Raw genomic sequence first — 17,032 nt, 5'->3', positions numbered from 1 at the left:
AATAAGGAGGAAGAGGTGGATTTGAAAAAACAAATTAAATCACACCTCAGAAATGTTGGCAATGTTGCGTTAATGTTACTTTATTATGGTTGTTATTGTTATAATTATAAGCAATATTAATTATAGTATTGTTGTTGTTATTATTAAATCAACCAAATAAAACCTGCACTAAGAAATGCCCACATTATTTTATTTTCCTTTACATTTGATTTGGCAAAAAAAATAAAAAATTTAAATTAAAGTGTATGTTCTCCATCAGTGTTTTTATTTCAGCCCTTAATTGTGTTATACTGTCGTCTTATCTTATACAGTCAAGTCATTTAATTTAGATAAAAGTTCATCATAAAATCTGCAACAACAGCAAAGTGTGGAGATTCTCCCCCTTCTCTCCTGGGGGAAGGTGCCCCTGCATGGGTTTGAGACAAGCCCCGCATGTTTACTAATCCTCAAAACGACCCCAGATACAGTTAGTCATAGGCTATTTAATAACAAGGGTGGGCACTTTGGGACGCGGGATGAAAGCGCTTGCCTCATGTGATCGCTGATGAACCGGGGAAAACGACTCGCGGCTGGGACGGGCCTGCTGCGATGCGCCTCGGTGATTGGAGAGCGGGAGTTTGACAAGCTTGTTAATTCCGCCCATCAACACGAAACGCCTCCTCTCTTCCTCACGAGCACGTCTGAAAACTACAAATGGGGAGTGAAGAGTTTTAAAAGTTGCGCGGACGAGCTGTTTCTCATCCCAAACGAGCAGAGCACACAGGGGGAGTAATTATTCATGACTTAAATGGCGGAGGAACTACTTCTGGAAGACAATGGGAAACCCAGCGTGGTGAGTTCCCATTTGATTATGTGTAGAGATGATTTGTATATAGATCAGCTCTCATCATACCTGTTTTAGTCACAACAATTTGTGAGATCATCCTGACCTGACCTTGAATTTAAACCATCAATCAATCAATATCAATATATATATATACATTAATATCTATCTATCTATCTATCTATCTCAATACATTTTGGATCAGGATCCTAGTTCATATAAGAAGATGTCTTTGAAGAAAAGGAAAAAGGACCATGCACAATACAATACAAAAAAAAGTCTTGAGCTTTGACCAAACGGATGCAACATGTGAAGAGCAGGACATACAACATAATCAACCTAAATTGAATGCAGACAGGGCAGTATTGTCTGCTGTGAGCTATTTCCACATGTAGTCGTCTGACTCTGTCCATCAGGCTTTTAACCGGCTAAATTAGGTTGCTTTAGGTCATCTATGCTCTTATTGTTCAGTCAGAGCCTCCTACATGTTCACATTATTTCTATTGGCTCGCTGGTATATAGCAAGTTCTTTAAACCCTGACTTAATCTAAACGGATGGAAACATCACAGAGCTGTTGAAGGGTGGGGTTATTGTGTGGTGCAGCTACCAGTGTTCTCCAAGCTCCATCCGAAGGCACGGACACTCAGAAGCACATTATAATCCCGCTGGCCTTCTACCTTGGAGGTCAGCTAAGCTCTGTGTGCTGGAATTCAGGATGGCAGCCAAGAGGGTAGCTGCAGGCCGCTCCTAATGAAATACATGGGCTGCCCCGCTCCTGTTTAAAGACAGAGGGGCTCTTGTGACTTTGGCGTGCTCAACATAAGAACTCTGATGCTTTAGCTGGTGAGTTCAGCTTGTGAGAATTGGAGCTGTGGTTTCTTCAAAATATGTGCTTTCGGCAAATTCATGATTTATTCCGCTCATTCAAAGTATTCTGCTCATTCCCCCAGAGCTAAATGTGTAAACAAGCAGGGTAGTTGGATCTGGCCCGTATCCAGGTGCCGGTTTGTTTCACTTCTTCTGATTCTGTCACATGCCTCTCAGGGCCTGTTCAGCTCTGCTTTAAAGTTCAAAGATCAAATATTCATAATATGCAACATATACCCTTATAATAATGTAGTTAAATACTCATACAGAGCGGGATAAAGCTAAGCTTCACGAGCAGCAGACAAGTCTAGGAAATAGACACAACGTGCATTCAACGTTTAGTTTTGGAAGTTTTAACTGGTTCATGGGATGTACTTTGCTAGTAGAGTTTTTTGTCTTACTTTTTCCGATCAAAACCCAAAGAACCCACTGTTAGGAATTTCTAGTCCAAGCTAATAGCATTTTAAAGGAGCTTCAAAGACAACCCCTTTAAGTTTATACCCAAGTCGTGTTAATAAGAGATTTTTGTGATCTCACTCCTTTGGTCATTGTTTTGTAGAGTTTTTTTTTTATCTTCTGACTGTCATGTCGTCTTCTCTGCAGCATCTTACAAAGCCTCTGCTGGCGGTGGCTTTCCTGTCCTCGTTCGGCAGCTCTATGCTCTATGGCTACAATTTGGCCGTCGTCAACTCTCCAGCACAGGTTAGGTTTGTGTAATCACTACATCATCAACATTGTGATAATCACCACCCTCATCGATCTAAACCACAAATATTCCCAGAATGAATGAATGAATGAATGGACACACTCTTTATCTATGCTATGCGTTACTTGTGTTAATGGACCATGTAAAGATCAGGTTGTATTTCATGCATAGTCATGTGGGAGTGTATCAAGTCTAGAGGCTGCTTGAGCCTCGCCATGTCATCAATGTCCTGGGGTTTTTACCCATCATGTGATCTGATCTCACCGCAGTGCAGTAACTAAGCTGTGCACCATTCCTGTTTGGCCATGCCCCCACCCATTACATTGAAGCATGAGACTTCATTAACACATCACATCTCATGCTATTCTAGGATATTGTTCTTAGGAGGGAGTTGCATGAGCAATCAGCATACAAAGGGTTACCTGAATTTTTCTTTTACCATCTTTCCTTAGTGAAGCAGAGTGGAAAGGACATATTTTAAAACTTGTTTTCTCATTTTGATTATTCAAACTAACTGATAGACATATACAAACACATTTGGCATTTTAGACACTATATCATGGATTGCTGTTTGCCATTGTGTCTTTTTTGTAAAGTAAAGAACAGGAGTCTAATCTAAGCTAAGCTTAACTAAGCATAATGACTGTATTTAGAGAGATATATAGAAACATTACAATGTGCAGTTTTTTGTGAATTTGAATGCTGTCATTATTTCTTTGTGTAGCTAATGTTGGATAGCCAACAGCTATTTCCCCCTGCTTCCAGTTGCTAAGCTAAGCTAACCTCCTTCCAGCTTAAAATGTATCGTACAGACGAGAATGATATTAATCTTCTCATCCACCGCTGAGCAAGAAAGTGAATAAAACATGCAATAACTGTTTTTTAGGCCTTTTGGGGCAACATAAATCAGTTGTGAAAACAATTTGACATCTCATCACCTTTTAAGTTAATATGGAGAACTTTTGAGCAAACAGTTGCTTATTTACAGATCCAGCAGTTACAGAGAAACATTAGCAGATCTCCACCTGATGGATGTAAGTCAAATATTACTCTCTTACTACTCTTTTAGCTCTGTTTTTGGTCTCCGCCGTTCCCTGAGGCAAATACATGTTACTTTAACTACTAAATGCTTCACTACTGCAGTTCACCAGCGAACTGTGTCTATTTGCTGTTTATGGCTGGGCAGGTAATGCACAATGGGTTTTTAGAGCCTTTTTTGCTGAAAACACTGTTATGAGAGCGCTGAGTGTGAACCAAAGCAGCTGCAGGTTGCAGCTAAACAATGAGCTGAAACGCAACCTAAAGGTTTGGCTGATATCTCTGTAGATTTTACCTCTCGCACACAACACCTAGATTTAACTTGAACTGTGCAGCTTTATCTTGTTCAATTCAAGACAATTGCTCATTGTCATATTCCAAACTGCTACTAATGTGGTGAGGTCAAACCATTAACCATGGTCCATGTGACTTAAGCGTGCTTTGTAGGATTCTCTGTTGACTGCTGTGTGTCACCTGACTTTATTTATGCCTGGGTGCTCCAAATAAAACCTTCGGTGTGGCAGGAGGTTCCTTTGGTGGTGAGTTGAGTTTTTACCAAAATAACTAACTAAGCAGATTACATAAGAGAATTAAACTTGGCTCTGACTCAACTGTTTATTTTGAGGTAAATGCCCGTGTCAAAGGAGGAGGGATTAAGTGTTTCGAGTAGCATTAACACTGCAGTGTGTTTTTCAATCTTTTAAATCACTATGTTTGCATTTAAATGTGTTGGCTTTGAAGTGTACTTTTGGCTTAAAAGTTGAAGGAAGAAATCAGGATCTGTTTGATCAGCAGAGAAAAAGTCACGGTCGTTGTTCGAATTACTTTCTTAGTCGCCTGTTTGACTTCTTCTGACATCATTTAAATTGGTCTTGACGCCATGTGACTCAAAGCACAACACGAAGCAAAGGCTGGCTAACATTGAGGACAAGTCAAATGATTAAATATAAATTTTTCCTCTTGTTGAACTTGTATTACTGTGTATCTCTTGCTATAAACCAGTCACAAGGTGCAGCGTTGCACTACTGACGTGGTACCTTTCTGAGGTTTCCAGTGAAGGGGTTCTCCCTCCTTCTCTCCTGATACCGATTCTGATAACTGCTATATCAAATATGTACATTAATGCATGGAAGGGATTTAGATATTTTTTCTTTGAGTAAGGTAAAATGAGATTAGAACTACTCATATACTTCTTAACTATGAGTGTAAATTACAAGTAACCATTCAAGTTGTACCATTAAGCCACTGCAGCAAATGAACAGAGAAGAACAGGAAACAATGGGACTCCTACTGTGAGAATGTTGTTGAAGTGACAGAGTAATAACTGCTGACAATAATAAAGTAATATGATGCATTAAGGTTCACTGTGGTGCTCAAACTCCAGTTGGCAACAAAATAAAGTCACTGGATATATAACAACAGCAATAAAGAAATCGTTTTTAATGCGGATCGGTCATGTCTGATACCTGATCTACTTAATAAGGTTATTATTGATACCAAAACAGATATCCAGCGTATAAAATCCACGTTACACTTTGATTCATTCTTGGTCCTGTTGGAGAAAAATTTGGCAATTAGGCCATCAAGCCTGACTAAAGATATGTGGCTGATTATTATCAGCATCTGTCATCAACAACTACCTTTTCTTTTCAACAGCAGGTATGTTGATTACACTCGCAAGATCTGCAGGTTACCTCATTAATTCTGTCTCAACCGGCATCAATGTAATGATTATGAACAATAAACTGGTCAGTTATGTGTCAGAACTGTTCAGAGACCACAGAGAGTAGTCCGCACGTGTTGGAGACATTCTTGGACTAATTGGAGGCACACTGTCCAGAGTTCCATGACAAATTGACAAATTAACGTCACTCCCTTCTTTTCATGACTGAACTCCTTCAGGGTCAGTCCTTCAAATGATCATTCTGCCTCAACACTATTTCAACAAACAAAATGATTCAACTTTGAATCTGTTAATACTTAAACTACTCAAACTAATCAAACTCCTATTTGTTTGTCTCCTGTTCCAGTTTTCTAAAGTCTCATTTCGCAGAGAGTGGCTGAATTGTGTCCCTTGAGATGAATTTGGTTTAATGTGATGGGTTCTCCAGGGCATCTCAGCGGAGTCCTCACACAGTCAGATAAAACCTGAAGGAAATCTGAGGGATGTTGTTGGCCCTTACTGTAAAATTCTGTCACACCAAAAGAATAACCACTGTTATTTTATCAAGCACGCAGTTTATGATCTCTAATCGTCAAATTTGATTTGACTTTGACTGTGGGGGCTCGATGAGCTTCCTGTCTCCTCAATACGGCGGCCTCTCCCGCTGATTCAAACATCTCTTCATCCCATGCCCGAGTGCAGCAATGCTGTGCAAATGGCAAGACTAATGTTGACATTTGGATGTGTAGCACTGTGGGAAATAGTTACTCATGTGATGCTGATGTCAAATTTCATGGCCACCATTTTTTTGCTCTGGGTCCATTGGAGTAAGGGGGTGGACAAATTAAATCTCGCAAGTTGATGTTTGTTGTTTTTTTATGGCAAAACTGAATTAATTGGAAATACAAGAAATGATCTTGTAATTACATGTGGTCTATGTATATTGTAATGACTTATTTATGTTTTCCCTGCTCGACAATGTTAAATTAACTTCATTTTTCTTTCCTCCACCAGTACATCAAAGACTTCTACAATGAGACGCTAGTAGAACGTTACGACTGGACTCCAGATGAGGAGCTCCTCACCGTTTTGTACTCCCTCACCGTGTCAATCTTTGCTATCGGTGGGATGACTGGGGCCCTGCTGGTGGGCAGACTGGTAACCAAATATGGAAGGTTAGTGTGTGTGAGGGGGATTTTTGGCTGTATAACACATGCTCAGTGCATGCTTGTGTCATCAGCCTGTGTTCTCGACAGCTGTCGTATTCTTTGCAAACATCGCTCTTTATTCAACATTCTCCAACAGGAAAGGGACGCTGGTGAGATCCACTGTGCTGGTGTTTATAGGAGGAGCTCTTATGGGTTTCAGCAGAGCGTGCAGGATGCCTTTGATGGTCATTGTTGGACGCTTCATCACAGGAGTACACTCAGGTAGGCCCGCATGTTTCCTGAATGACCGAATGAGTTACAATGTGTGGCATTGATTCATCCACAGCAAAAAGTGAAACATATTTGCAGATGAACAGCACAAAGCTACAATAGAAAATTTAAGAGGCAAATATGTAGCTGCATGTGTTTTTGTAGCCTACGCAGACCTGTTTCTTTTGCAGTTATTTCATTGGAATTGGAAGTCAGTGTTTTGATTTTGTTCACTAGGCCTTTTTGGAATCCATCCTTCCATTTTTTTTATGATATTTAATGGATTTTGATTCACCGTATGACAACTAAATAATAATACAAACAAATGCCTGTGGAAATAAAGTTTGTAAAAATGTGCTTTAGTTTTTGGTTTTGTTGGTTTGATTGACAACATCCTCTTATATTTATAAAATACAAAAAGGGCAAACAAACCTATGTGTCTTTTACAGTCCACCAACCTTTATCGAGTTATAAACAGGCATATAATCTCTGACATTAAGAAATATTACATATTTGAACTAAAAACAAGCTAATTTAATTCTAACTATGAACAAGCGATCTGTCTTTTTTCAGACAAGCTAAACATTTGTGCCAGATGCCGAAATAATTAATCACACCATATGTTTGATTTTCATGAAAATCTGATTTGGTCTTGAATGAATATTGAGCACATTTAAGTTATGTCATCTGTTGCCCGTGGTAATCCCTCTTGTTTCCCACAGGTATCTCTCTCAGTGTGGTGCCGATGTACCTCGGTGAGATCGCCCCCAAGAACCTGCGAGGCTTCCTGGGCCTCGTTCCCAGCATTCACATTTGTCTTGGAGTCTTCATCGCTCAGGTCCTGGGACTCTCGGAGCTGCTGGGAAAGGTACTAGCATCGTGGTGTTGAAAGGCTACACGGTGTGTGTGTGTGTGTGTGTGTGTGTGTGTGTGTGTGTGTGTGTGTGTGTGTGTGTGTGTGTGTGTGTGTGTGTTTACATGACATGGATTTCCTTCTGGTAGGGAGTTTGTGGCATCAGCTCAGGTGGCAAGTCAAGTCTTCTATCTGTCTTCCTGATTTTGTATCAGAAACATGCACCAGATGCTATTTTATTTTTCCTCACAGACATGAGCTTGAAACTGTTTTAAGTACACCAGTATCACTTTGTAAACAACGGCACATTCACGACTCACTTATAAGCATGAATAAGTAGCAGGATACATCGTGTGAAGACACTGTTGTGTTATAATCAGATAATCATTTATTTGGCATGTCCTTCCTGTATCTGGTAGAGAGGGGACGATGCCATGCTTTCTGGTTCATCCCGGCTGATTACTAAAAGCAGCAGCTGATTGTTTATCGTTTAATAATATATCATGTTTGTGCAACACAGGAAGAGTACTGGCCTCTGCTCCTGTCCCTGGTGGTGTTTCCTACCATCTTCCAGCTGATGCTGTTGCCATGGTTTCCAGAGAGTCCGCGATACCTGTTGATAGAGAAGGGGAATATTCACGCCACCATTGCAGGTTAGAAAGTGGACTGTTGTCTACCAAATCTGAAAAACAGCGCTGTTTAAGTTTGATTAATTTCTCTTCACAACCCGCAGTTCTTGATTGTTATGTCTGATAGCAAATTACATTCAGTGTATGAGGACGAATGGACCTGTTCATGTCTTCTATTTCCTGTTGATTTATGAAGTTTCTGTCGGGACTGGTGTTTCTGCAGGCTGGTCAAAGCTTTTCTTTCTGTCCTTTTAGCTCTGAAATGGTACCGTCCGAAAGGAAACATCCAGGCGGAAGTTGACGAGATGCAGAAGGAGCAGCGCTCTCTGTCCTCCATCCAGACCCTCTCTGTCTGGGACCTGCTCAATGACCGCTGTGTTCGTTGGCAGGTCATCACCATTGCGGTGGTCAACATCGGCATGCAGCTGTCTGGCATCGATGCGGTCAGTGTGAAAAGCATTTGTGCGCCTGTTGCCCATTCTGTCTTTGTTTGTGTTGTGCAAAAGACTGTGTAGTTATTACATGAGAGTGAGAGCTCATACCACTACAGTTCCCAGCTGTGCACCACCCGTCTGCACCTCCTCCTGTCCATACATCACAGTCCCACATGCAGCCACTGAGTGACTGAGCAGGGGGCCCACAGGACCACGCCTCATTATCTCCTGGTCCTCTCTGTTAGTGCTACCCCACATGAGAAGGTCCTCCCATCCACACACACAGTCAGACATCTTTATACTCATTTCTCCATGTGGATGGGAGCTCTATGCATGCTGGCTCCCATGTGAGTACCATTTCCCAGCAGGGGGGAACCCCACTGAGTCCCACCGTCCCAAAAACACTGGGACACATACATACGGATCTATGTGTCTGAACGCTGTGTGCAATAAATCTGTGACACAGAATGCTAAATCAGACATTTTGTTTATAGTGAAAACAAGCTTGTTGTTTCAAAGATCTTGATCAAAGATTTCTTTCTTTCTTTTATGTTTTCTAATTATCTCAATGAGAGGGAGCCAACCAAACAATATTAAAAAAGTTGAGGAAAACATGCTTTTGATTTTATGAATTGAAGATAAATCCATGCAGAAAGAAACACGGCATCTGGAAATGTTTAGGGTGGTCCAGAAGCTTCAGCTGCTGCAAACCGGTCAACTTTGAGAGAAACACTTTTCTCCTCGTCATTCATCCATTGAATCAAAAACACTGAAAGTGAGATATTTGTTGCACTATTGACATGGAGTGTAACTCATTGCACTTGGTTCCCTCTCTTCCTTTCAAAGATAGTTTATCAAGGCAAGTGTAGTGACATTAGAGTTGTATCTCTGCACTTTTGCAGATGATGTTTTCCTTTATTCCATTAATGGACTGTAATACTTGATGGTGGTCATCAAGGTCCTCTCCCTGGCTTAAGGTGTCTGGTTAATTTCAGGCAGTAAATGGAAAACTATTGGAAAGTGATGCAGTTCAAGTATCGCATGTAACGTTAAACATAATTTTGACACCAACTGCCAGGTCATTGCAGGTAGATTCTGTAATATAAAGTAGACCATCATAGCAAGACCCTGAAGAAGTTATAATGTGACACAGCTCACACTCAAACAAGGCGAGAAACTAAATGATCCAGGAAGACCTCAGAGTTTAAAGGATTAGATGGTTCAGACAGGTGCAGAGTGCCCTCAAGGTGCCTCCCTCTGGGTGTGTAATTGGGAGAAGACCTTGTTGTACACAGAGATGCACCAGAGGGACTACATCAGTCAGCTGGTCCAGGAACAGCTAGTGTTGGCCTGGATGAGCTGGAGGAAGTCTCAGAGGGAAATGTGCGGATGAAGAAGACTATTGGAAGAAAATGGGAAAATTATTCCTAACATGTATGTAAATAGTCTTTAGAATCACCAGTCTAGCAATTTTGTCAAACAAATATTTATCAAAAGCAAAACATCTAATCAATAACACAGGATTTAGGTTATTTAATTAGGTCCGACCATTTTGAAAAAATATCTAAACGTGATTATTTGCATTTTCGATAGGATTTGCAGTATTAGATATGCTAATATTATCTTGTATTATTATTAGATCTGTTTCTGCACCAAACAAATATGTGTTCCTGTGTCCGTATAATGTTATGTGTAGACCACGACATCTCTGCAGCCCAACACTATTTAATTAAAAATAATCTTTTGACACATATTTTGCCTTTAACAAACATTTTGCCTCCTGTGATTTGAAAATTGCAGTCAGACATATTGTGATTTCGATAAGATTTTAAGCCCTAAAAGTATAGATTTCAGTTCAGCGAGGAAGAATTTTAGCCATTAGTATGTAATGTTTCAAGACAATTCATATCCCAATTCTTTTTCAAATAGTTTGTGTCTGTTTTCTGCTTAGTTCTAAGTGTGTGTGTGTGTGTGTGTGTGTGTGTGTGTGTGTGTGTGTGTGTGTGTGTGTGTGTGTGTGTGTGTGTATGTCTACGCCAATGCTGCAATGGTGATGAAGTAGCATGTATGTATGGTTACTAAATCAGCAAGACAGCATTTAAGCGCACCAATCACAATCTTGTCCACACCTCATCAATGATGGATGTTGCATCAGCAAGTGTGATTAATGAGAATACACAAATTAATTTCAAGGGGAGCACTTGTCAGAAGTCCATACTGATGAAACGCTGTATCTCAAATGCATGAGTGATGGCCGGCGTGATGATAATGATCACTATGATGAATCACGAGGAAACGCCAAATAAGCAGAGAGACTTTTTGGCTTCTCATGAAAAAAATAGACAAACTTTGAGTTTCAAAGCATCTGTGTGCGTGTGTGTGTGTGTGTGTGTGTGTGTGTGTGTGTGTGTGTGTGTGTGTGTGTGTGTGTGTGTGTGTGTGTGTGCATGTGCATATGCGTGCGTGTCTGGTGTGACATATTCATCATATTAATGAACTTCATGTGGCTCAAATTTCAGATCTGGTTCTATACAAATGACATTTTTAAGGACGCGGGAATCCCAGAACCTCTAATTCAGTACGTGACTGTGGGAACTGGAGCCATTGAGGTCATCTCTGGTATGCTGGGGGTGAGGAGACATTTTCACACTTTAAACACACTGAGGCAAGATGGAAATATTCCATCACTATTATCTGACATGGTGCTTACACAGGCAATTGTCTGGAAAATCCAATGAGGGATTTGTTGTTTTCTCCCTTTTTAAATCATTGTAAGTGAATAAATAATATATTTGGCGTCAACAAAACAAGTAATTTGCCATCATCACCTTTTGGCTTTGTGAACTTGTGATGATCATTTCAATAGACTTGATCAATCAATTGATCATTAATAGACGGATTCATTCAAAATTGAAATAACCATTAGTCGTACGGTATGAAGGTCCATCTAGGGAAGAGTTTTGCAAACTAGATTAGGCTATAGACCTTTTTCACAGCAGACATAGGTGTAGTAAACAACATTAAAAAAAACAACTGCATCCTGTAGTTGAGCTGCAGGGCGCTCATATTGTGGTCATATTGTGCATGCTGGTTCACTGTCATAACTAACTTGTGGAACTGAGCCATCGTAACAAAATGTGTTTCACCTGATTGTGTTTTTCCTGCTAATTCTAAATGTCTGCTGTGAAAAAGGTCTATTGATGATTAGTAGCATAAAAAGTCACGTGTTTCTTTCTTCTTATTGATGTTACCTCTTTGTACCTTTTTATAGTGTTTCACTATCGAGCGTCTGGGCAGAAGACCGCTGATGATTGGCGGCTTCCTCTTCATGAGTCTCTGCTGTACTGGCATCACAGTGTCCGTCCTCTTCCAGGTACGGTGTCATCTGATGCCCTGCGCGTCAGGAACACATTCATAGCAACTTGCAGATTGTGGCGTAGATTTCCTTTTTAGTACAGTTTGGTCCCATCACTTATGCTGAAATCACTGTTTACTTATATGTACATAATATGTTACACATAATCTGAATTATTTAACATGTCAAATGAATAATGAAAAACTGTTCAAGCTATGTACTTTAATGTAATGTTTACAACTCGTGACTTCAAACTCATGACTTGTGTTCGACCAATCACAGGCGCAGCTGTCCTTCATGCGCTACATCAGTGTCGGCTGCGTTGTTGGGATTATTGCTGGTTTCTGCATAGGTCCAGGTAAACACTCCAGAAACCATCTCTGCATCTCACTTAATAAAAAAAAAAGAACATATCCATAGAAACCGCACTAGATTTGGGCTGGCCTGTGTCTAAGATAACACTGCTCCCTGCTGGAGGCATACACAATAGCAGGCGCCAAATTTCATAAGCAGCACCACCTCTTCCTGACTCTTCCTCTGACTGTGAAGAGATATTGTATTTCATTAGTCTTGTAAATTAGGAAATCATAACTGCCACACTACATCCATTCCCACAGCCATTTGTACACTGGATTAGTTGAGTGAGGTGAATTAAGAGGCAATAGTTTACAACTTTGGGAGCCACGTTGAGTGGACCTGTGAGGATGATGAATTAGAACAAATCTGGTTTACAGAGCGCCATTCGTCAAGACGGCAAAAATCTATTCCTCGGCACAGAGACGAGGATTTCTGTAGCTGCAATTAGACTTTTAATGGCTCATTGTTCATAAGCTAGCGGTTTCCTTCAGACGAAACCTCACATGCACAATGACGCCCCCCATACATACCGCAGATGTTGACAAATTATGGCCTCGTTATTGGTTTGACAATATTAAACCTTCCTCTCTGCAATTATCGTGAACAGATAATGAGGACATCATTCGGAAGGTTCATCATTAGAGCTTATACTAATGCATATTCTCCTTCATAGCTTTCACTTCTAACAATGAAGAATTATGTGTTTAAAGCCTGGACAACATCTCATAGATGCTGCATATCAAACTAACGACCTGCTCAAGTCCTGGCTAAGCTCTTCCGTCTCCTGTTCGGAGTTGAACTTTTGCCAAGTTGAAAAACATCCTCTTCTCTTGTCAATCTGTGATCACTCAGTGATAATGAACACATAATGAAGTGCGTGCAGAAATATTAGTGTAATATAATAGCAAATGGGGCTTGAGGAATGTTTATCATTTTGTTATATCATTGTTCTGTTTATTTTGCCTGCCAGAGAATAGCCCTGAGCGGGAATATTGATTAACTAATTGATGAATGAAGATGCTGGTGTTAATTTCACAACACACAATAGATTCATGCAGGTGCACTGAGTGGTTACCTGTAATTTGTATTACGACAGTATGATGGGATTCCTAGTTAGATCAGACCAATAGATGAACCATGTTGTCAAAAATGTGTCCTTTAAAAATAATACAAACATATGATGTTTGTCTCTTCTGTGTAGCGGGTGTTCCTTTCCTGATTACTGCGGAGCTGTTCAAGCAGTCACACCGACCGGCTGCCTACACTGTGGCCGGATGCCTCAACTGGATGTCCAACTTCACCATTGGCTTCGTCTTTCCCTTTCTAGAGGTCAGAGCAAACTCAAATTCTATTGTTGGCTTTTCATTTTAAAATCTACATCCTGAAATGATCAAAATGTGTCGCAAATCTCATGGATTTACTGCCTAAAATACAATTAATTTCACTGTGAAATGAGATCTTATGTGGCGAAATGTTTTGTTTATTTCGCATCTGAAGCCGAGTTGGCATTGTGAACACCAAGTTCATCTTGACATTGCATCCAGGATCTGTTGTGTCAGACTCATGGCAATAATTATATGGGCTGTCTGGTTTTGTTGGAATGTAGGTGACTCCCCAAATACCAATAAAATTACTAATTAAAAGGGATCTTGCTGTCTCTGGTTGTCCTCAGTGTGGGTCTAGTTCAGCACAAAGTAAAGAGGATGATGGAGATTGACGATGTAAATCTGCATGAATTCTGGCCACAAATGTTACAAAATCTCTTGGGCATCATGTGGTATTTCATATTTTGGTTTTAATTTAATAAAAAAGCTAGAAATAGAACAGCTTCAGAGCTGTCCAATGCCATGCCATATTTTTCAGTCAGTGCTATGCTAGCAGTTTACCCTTGCCCCCAGCCTTTGTGCTAAGTTACAGTCTAAAGTCCTATTGCGGAAGATCTTTGTTCTAAATTCAAAATTAATAAATCGATAAACATGTTTTACATCTGACTGTGGCTATGATGGCACAACAGGAATATGAAAAAAGACCAAACAATGCCTTAGACTTTATTATGTAAATCTCACGAATCAACATTTTTCAAATTAACAACGGCTCAAATGCTTCTGTGTGATAACCCAAAGACAAGGATCACCCAACGAAGCAGCTTCCCTCAGCTCTATGGAGGCGCGCAACTTTACTGTTTCGGTTCAGTCTCAACTCCTCAAAAAATGTTCAAGCAGCAGCAGGCAGCTGTTTTTTTTAACACTGGAGATTAGATTCAACTTTATTGTCCTTGACCAGAGTACATGTACTGAAACAATAAAATACAGTTTAGCAGTACATTACAGTACAGAGTAATGTACAGAATAATAAAACAAACTTTAATGAATTAAAGCAACATTAATCTGCTTTTATTAGCTTCCTTGTGGCCTGTTTCTGTCTAAAGGTCCTATTTTTGACGATATGTTTTCTTTTACTTTCCTTGAATAATGACCACTTTGTAGAGAAAGTCAGAAGAGTATTTGTTTTCCCGTGCTCATGCCTCCGTGTACCTGCCTCCACAGGATGCTACAGGTCCTTACTGTTACCTGATCTTCTGTGTGATCTGCTTGGGAGTGGCCGTCTACACCATCTTTGTTATTCCTGAGACCAAGAACAAAACCTTTATGGAGATCAGCCAGATGTTCGCTGCCAAGAACAACATCCTCGAAGAAGAGTTGACTTCCAACGGTCATCTCAAAATGGCTCTGATGAACGGCTATGGAACTGCTAACCATATTGAAAAATAGGTGGACCTGCATGTAAATGATGGTCTCTTCTCACCGTGTGCCTTCTTGGTTTGCAATGACTGAAGTAACTGCAGCGGAGATAAAAGGTGGAACCTTTGTGGCCACAAAGAGATCTGCTGCTTCACGTGAAAGCTACAAAGATCATCGCCGACACACATTTTGGACACGCACAAAAGTTACATTTTTAACCGTTAATCCCCAGTCAAAGTGCAGCTCCTGTACTTCATGTGAGAGTCACGGGGTCATGTGTTTCAAATCAACCATCAGTGACATTTTAATCCGTTTCTCTGCATCTTAAAGCATTTTTACGGGAGCCGAGTTGGTTTCTCACAGAGCTCTCGGATGTTTTAATCTCCACATTAGCTTCACCTTGTTGTCACACATCCCATGATCACGTTATTGTTCATAGTTGGTAAGGAATACTGTCTCTTTGTTGCTCAATAAAGACTATGTCTATTTAGTGACGCAGCAATAACACCTCGGAGGCAGAGCCTCCATCAGTGAACTAAAGGAAAGCTATTTCTCTGATGTTCCACCCTGTGACAATCATGTGAATGATTTTTACTGTTACTGTGTGTTCACATGTTCAGCTCAATGTGAAGAACTTGAGCTTATGTTAGTTTTGTCTTTTATTCACTCTGGGATATTCTATTTTAAGAAAGTTGGATATTGTGAGTGCTGTAGTCGTTTCATACGTCTTGTCCAAAAATATGCATTATGTAAAGCTTGTTGAAAAGCTATAATTTATCAATATATCACAATAAAGTTGCTGTACAAGTTTGTTCAGTCGTTTTTCTTTAACCGGCCTTTTTTACAATACCTCTTTATATAAAATATGGTGGAAATAAAATGAAGACAAGTGCAGAAACATTCAAATATGTCTCTGTCTTCTGAGATTTCCTACTTTATTGGCCTGCACACGGTTTTGTTGATCAAAATCAAAACAAAATCACAACAAACACAAAAGTGAGAGCAAAAAAAACAAAACAGATTAATGTACAGTAAGCTAGTTTACTCCACTGTCCCATAACACGTGGAGCTCCTGTGAGCCACCACAATACTCACGTTTCTTTTGGGGCCAATGCTTTACTTCACATTCATTCAGCTGTTGTGACGACCAATAACTGGAAGTTGCCTCCGAACGAACATTACAATAAAGAGAAAAATAATTATCTGGCATTATTGTACAGGTATCTCACCAAAAACAACCATAAACATAAAAAAAAAACATTTCCAATTACAGCAATATTACATATCATTAATCAAATACACAAATAAAATGTGGGTCTTAGAAGCACAACCAAAATGATTCCCAACACGGGCACAATAGAAAGAGATTGTAGAAGAAACACTGAAAGGTTTTTATTCCAAAGGGCGTGATTGGAACTAAAACAGCAGGCTATATAATGGGTTTACAAGTTGTAACTAATGGTTAATACGTTATTTTCTAGTGACGTTTAAAGTTCATTCTTGACCATGGAAATAAATGTAGTACCTGATCTGGAGCTTTGAATCATCTTCATCAGCAGATGGAGTTGTAATAAGATTGTAGTTGTCCAACTTGAAAAAGAAGTCCTTTAAAGTGATCAAAACAAAAGGAAATTCCAACATACAATTCCATGACAACTGAGCAAAATTCTTCTAATGAAGATCATATGATTTGATCAAAAGCTCCTGAACAGCTACACAGATGACCTTATTGTAGAATTGTTTCCCCTACATTTACTAGTGATTTAAAAGCCAATAAAAAGAAGTGGAAACCACCAACCAACATGTTTCCATCTCTTCAGTCTATGGATCTATGATTCTTCATATTTAACATAATCCTGTGTTCTGTCTCTGGATCCCGTAACAAGTAAGACTACAGGTTTACTGAGGAACTGTTCTCAACATGTAAATGAGACATTTAACAATAAAGTCGTACTGAGGGAGGTTATGACCAGCTCCTGATATTTTTGTCATGCACCTCAAACTGTGTTGTGTGATCATTGTGTAAAGAATCACACAAATAGCAGCGTCCTCTCTCAGTGTGTGAAACCGCCATCATACAGACTGCAGTCTTCTGCCAGCCAAGGTTGCAAATGTGCCACACCATGTGAAGTGGTATCTGAAATCTG

At 39.9% G+C, this 17,032-nt stretch overlaps 1 protein-coding gene across 1 annotated transcript; it reads left to right on the top strand.

Moving 5' to 3' along the window:
• Positions 1-787: 787 nt before the first annotated feature.
• Positions 788-15,111, top strand: slc2a15b (solute carrier family 2 member 15b; the record flags this gene model as incomplete). The annotated part of the gene is made up of 12 exons (XM_079219562.1): positions 788-832; positions 2,295-2,393; positions 6,113-6,273; positions 6,404-6,528; positions 7,239-7,384; positions 7,890-8,022; positions 8,254-8,441; positions 10,952-11,062; positions 11,704-11,805; positions 12,070-12,145; positions 13,346-13,473; positions 14,691-15,111. The coding sequence occupies 12 exons, from the start codon at positions 788-790 to the stop codon at positions 14,913-14,915; spliced, it is 1,539 nt and encodes a 512-aa protein (XP_079075688.1). The 3' UTR covers positions 14,916-15,111.
• Between the last annotated feature and the right edge of the window lie 1,921 nt (positions 15,112-17,032).

Source organism: Taurulus bubalis, assembly GCF_910589615.1.
Source record: "Taurulus bubalis genome assembly, chromosome: 6".
NCBI lineage: Eukaryota > Metazoa > Chordata > Actinopteri > Perciformes > Cottidae > Taurulus > Taurulus bubalis.
Note: the sequence above shows the minus strand (reverse complement) of the source record. Positions and strands in the feature narration are given on the sequence as shown.